The sequence below is a fragment of the Salmo salar genome, chromosome 16, assembly GCF_965601325.2.
Source record: "Salmo salar chromosome 16, fSalSal1, whole genome shotgun sequence".
Taxonomy (NCBI): Eukaryota; Metazoa; Chordata; class Actinopteri; order Salmoniformes; family Salmonidae; genus Salmo; species Salmo salar.
Genome location: NC_138306.1, coordinates 75,967,364 through 75,972,126, shown reverse-complemented (window position 1 = coordinate 75,972,126; position 4,763 = coordinate 75,967,364). Strand labels below are relative to the sequence as shown.

Sequence of the window (4,763 nt, the reverse complement as noted above, 5' to 3'; positions counted from 1 at the left end):
AGGATAAATTGAGAATGTTAATTAAATGACCAATGAATAATTGTATATTCTTTGTATCTGCATCCATTCACATTTCATTGAATTTGGATTAATTTGGGAGCAAGCCTTGCGTCCAAGATCCCCGTCTCTAAAGAAAGCATCATTGACAAAATAAGCATCTTTACTTCTCATTTGTAATCCTCTCACTTTTCAATGAATTTACTTGATTGGACCGCGAACAAAAATCATGGGGGAAACGAGTATCAAAGGTCAATATGACGCAAGTCTGAAAATTCTCTACCAACAAGATGTAAAAAGAATGCCATTGCAGATTGCACCTTCAGTTAATGATATTGGGCCTATGTTTCTCCAGCTTGGCGGACAGATTCTTCCAGTTTGTGTCTGTCATCTACATCAAAATTGCAACAAGTGCTGGAAAAGTTTGAATAACAACGCTTTCTGAAAGTTCAATGTAAATGAATGAAATAAAATGAGAGCAGAGATTATTCCCTCATTTCGTTTATTCCCTCATTTGAATATTATAGTTTATGAGATTATTTTAGACCAATACAAGTGTTTTTGTACTTTCTTGAAAATAATAATTATGTCCATGAAAAGTAAAATCTTTACGCACATGACGAGATGTGGAAATGACTGAAATATTGTGAGTTAACTTATGAGTATAATGACAAACATGAAAAAGGGAATATGAAAAAAGTATTCATAGTTATATTGCATGATCAACAAATAGCCAGAACGCACATGTCAAATCATCACAATTGGTCCACAATTAAGTTTACATTATTAGGCAAATTATATGGGATATTAGAAGAGCAAAAACAGACAGTCAGATAACTTATTTTAAAAGGGGTGATTCTGTCATCAGTAGGCCTAACTAGTGTTGACCGATGGCGGGAGCGTCTTCCTGTTGGTCAAAAAAGATGTGACCGGACAGAGAATCAAAAGAAGCCCGTTTAAAAAAAAGAAAATCAAAACATTAGTCGAACGAGACGAAGTTCCTCCCACGAGACATTAGCCAAGTCAACAGGTGTTGTGACTCGAGCCTGTCTTGTTCCCTTCCTCGCGACTACCACAACGTCGTCCTTTTCTTTAGGTACTAAAACGAAAGATATATGATATATTATTAAATTACATTCAAAGAGCATCTGATATATATTTTACAGCTATTTGATTAATCAGTCATATTAATAACAATAGCATAATGCTAGTAATGACATGCTAATAATAATGATATGCTACATTATATGTATATATATATAAACACTTTATGAGCATTAAAACGCTAGTGGGCCTATCGTAATTCAGTAGACCAAACCAGTTATCACATATCCGAGCATATTTATTCCAAAACATGCTGAATACTGATATGATACATGATATTATCATTAAAGCTATTGCTGCTGCACTTCCAAATAAATTCATGTATAGGCCTATAACCCTGTCTGATGTCCTGTCTCGTGCTTAAACCGAGCACCAAACCGTCAAGGTTGTGTGACAAGTAATTACGTCCACCATTACTAATTCATCCTTATTTAAGCATATTTGCCATATGTAATCTACTCGATTTCAGTCACTTTTCAGTCAGTTTTAACCCGATTTTGGTTTAGACAGACAACCATTAGAGCCAGCATCTCGTAGATTTGTTGTTATATAACTTGTTAATCTGCCGTCAATTATATAAATATTAATTAGCCTTAACATTGTTAACTCATACTGTGTCAAGTAGAAAACCTATACAATCCAAAGTAACGAAACTAACACGTTTTTCCATAACCAGTGAAACATCTGGGAAATTTATTTAACTCATACTTCAACGCAAAATTGTTTTATTTCCTGGCAGAATTGCATTTAGTAAATTATTTACAGTTGCTTATCAATCTCATCTAGTATTTATTCACAATTTACATGATTTCTTTTTTTACAACAACAAAAACAAATGGTTCAGATACAGTAACCCACGTGTTTACAAACAAGAGAAAACGTGAAATGAATGGAAATCTTGTAAACTTTTAAAAACATTTTCCACATTCATTCTAATCACACGGTTATCTCATTTAAATGTCCTTATTAACGGTTATGTTTCCACAGAAAATGTAAATACTTCACAACCTAAATCGTCTCAAAACTTGGCATCCCCATCAGTTAGAAAGCATGTAAACCCAATGCGCAATTAGGCCTACTCGCGTTTCATAAACGTGGACAGACAATACCCCACTGAAAAAGTTCATTTTGTCTAATGTATTCTTATTGTTTTTTTAAATTAAGATATTCGCCTTCAATGTACAATAACCAATAGCCTGTACAAAAAAAGATAGCAACATTCTAAAAGAGGTAAATATTTGGTTATGTGATTTTGTTGCGGTATCGCAGTCATGTTTTTTTTCTCTCTCTCTCTCTTTCTAAATATGTGTCAATGGAACAGTTCCGTTTACCCCTGTCGTGGAGCTCTGGTAGTGCTGCGGCAGCGCGTGAAGTCTACTTTGAACGGACGGGTCACCTGCAGCTTCCCCCGTCGGTAAATACATGCTTATCATGTCCCTCAAGTCCCCGGGACACGGGGCGCGCGAGTGAGTAGAGACGGGAGGGCTCACACTCGGTTCCGATTTCACCAGAGAGCCCAGCGTGCCCATCGACCCGGACGAGGCGACACCAGAGCTCTGGTGCTGCGTGTAGGTGATCCCGCCGTAGCCGGACGGAGAGGCGCTCATGTAGCCCTGAGAGTTCGAGATGGGGCTGTACTGGAGGGCCGACATGTCGTAGCGGTGCATGGGCTGGGGGTTGTGCGGGTGGTGGTGGTGTGAGTGGTGGTGGTGCCCGCTGCCGGGGTGCTGGCTGTAGGCGAGCTGAGCCTCCTGCATCATGGCCGCGGCCGCCGCAGCTGCAGCCACCTGCCCCGAGTACGCACCGTTCGCCCAGCCGTTCATGTGCGCGTAGCTGGCAGCAGACGCACCCCCGTGACCCCCGGGACTGTCTAACCTTTGTCCGACACCAGGGCTCATCCCTAGACCGACACCCCCACCCCCTGTCCCGGTGAGCAGCCCACCGGCCAAAGAGTATTTGTCCTTTTTTAACAGTGTCTTGGTCTTCCGTCTCGGTCTGTATTTATAATCCGGATGCTCCTTCATGTGCATAGCTCGTAGCCGCTTCGCCTCGTCGATGAACGGTCTCTTCTCCGCCTCGGACATCACCTTCCACTCGGCGCCGAGTCGCTTGCTGATCTCGGAGTTGTGCATTTTGGGGTTCTCCTGAGCCATCTTCCGCCGCTGGCCCCGGGACCAAACCATGAAGGCGTTCATCGGTCTCTTTACGCGGTCTTGGTTGACTTTGTTCCCATTGTTTGATCCTCCCGTGTGCCCCGAATTCGTGTTCGTTTGGGGCACTGGGGAGTGTAGGTCAGTCTCCATCATCATACTATACATTCACCTGGCGTTAACTTTTTCAACCAATACACGGAAACATTCAGTCACGGCACCTCCACACTGCTGGCACACACCGTCACTTGCGCAAATCAACCCTCCCGGAAAAAAAATATAAAAAAATGGAACGAAGAAATACAATCCAAAGTAAAAGGTACTTCGATAAACTTTTCCTTCCTTCTCTGTCTTAGTCGTTTTCTTCTCTTGTTTTTTCCACATCCAGCTCGATGAAAAGCGTCTCTTTGAGCTACTTTCTGTGCCTATAGTAGTAAAGTTACGGAGCTTACCCATATGATGCGCGTTGACAGCGACTAAATGAGGTGGTGGTGGCCAATGGGGCTTTAGGAAAGGCGTGATTTGCATGCAGTCTCGCGGTCAGGTGACATAGGAGGGCTAGAGCTACTCACCCGCAAGCAGTGGGTTACCTCCAACTCCCATAAGGGAACGTAAATAATAATAACCTACTTTGACAAGTTTGGTTATTTTAGAAAGATTATGGCCGTGATGATAATGCATAGGGAAAGGGACAGTTTTAGACCAAAATTCCCCCAAACAGATGCGCGCGGTCAACAGTGTGACCCCCCCCCCCCCCCCCCCTTTCCAAAACAAAGCTTATGTCGAGAATGACATTGATTGGTTATACAAGAATGAATGTAGGCTAGGTCTACATATGCATTTCATAGCCAGGTGATTACATCATTATAATTGGTAGACGGTCTATCTATAGTCATGACATGGAAATAATCTTGAATTCGTTCTATTGAAAGATACTGTTTTAAAGCAATTTTAATCATTTTGGAATCAGCACAATATTGAAATAAAATAGGATAATTCCCATTGCCCATAAATTCCCAGGACAAGAAAAAGGCACTATAAAATACGAGAAGATAAAAAATCAACACAAGCCCTACTTGGAGAAATCAACACTACATCTAAATGTGCTTTCATTTGGATTTCTCTGTGATAATTTTCTTGGGGTATCTGCAAATAAGAGAAAGGATAGGCCTAGTCCCATTCTCAATAACAGCCTATTTGGAGCCACAGGTATTTTCCTGTTGTGCCGGTTGCTAAGAAACAGGTGACTGACGCCCAGAGCACGTGCCAGCCAAACCCCTTTTGTCTAAAAGCGGTGGAGGGGGGATTGCTACAATTGACATTGTGCTAGAACCACATGGGAGTCACCCATGATGAGAGAAAGCAATATAGTATTTCTCGTCGATGTACTATTCTGTGGGAGACATTTCTCCCCCTGCAATCTCTGGGCGTTTATAGGCCAAGCAGGGTAAATACAGATAAATTGCAGCATGCAATTCTGAGTGACCTGCCTCATGGTTTTATCTAACATAT

The 4,763-nt window shown here is 41.7% G+C and overlaps 1 protein-coding gene across 1 annotated transcript; it reads right to left on the bottom strand.

The window, feature by feature from the left end:
- Nucleotides 1–482: 482 nt before the first annotated feature.
- Nucleotides 483–3,846, bottom strand: LOC106574593 (transcription factor Sox-1a-like). The gene is made up of 2 exons (XM_014150569.3): nt 2,433–3,846; nt 483–1,096 (listed from the first exon to the last, which is right to left on the bottom strand). The coding sequence occupies exons 1-2, from the start codon at nt 3,417–3,419 to the stop codon at nt 1,067–1,069; spliced, it is 1,017 nt and encodes a 338-aa protein (XP_014006044.1). The 5' UTR covers nt 3,420–3,846; the 3' UTR covers nt 483–1,066.
- Nucleotides 3,847–4,763: the final 917 nt, after the last annotated feature.

Excerpts from the sequence above, each read along its gene's own strand:
- LOC106574593 (XM_014150569.3), bottom strand. The coding sequence starts at position 3,419 with ATGTATAGTATGATGATGGAGACTGACCTACACTCCCCAGTGCCCCAA. Across the intron at positions 1,097-2,432 it reads ACCAGAGCTCCACGACAGGG|TACCTAAAGAAAAGGACGAC; the intron begins GTAAACGGAACT and ends CTTTCGTTTTAG.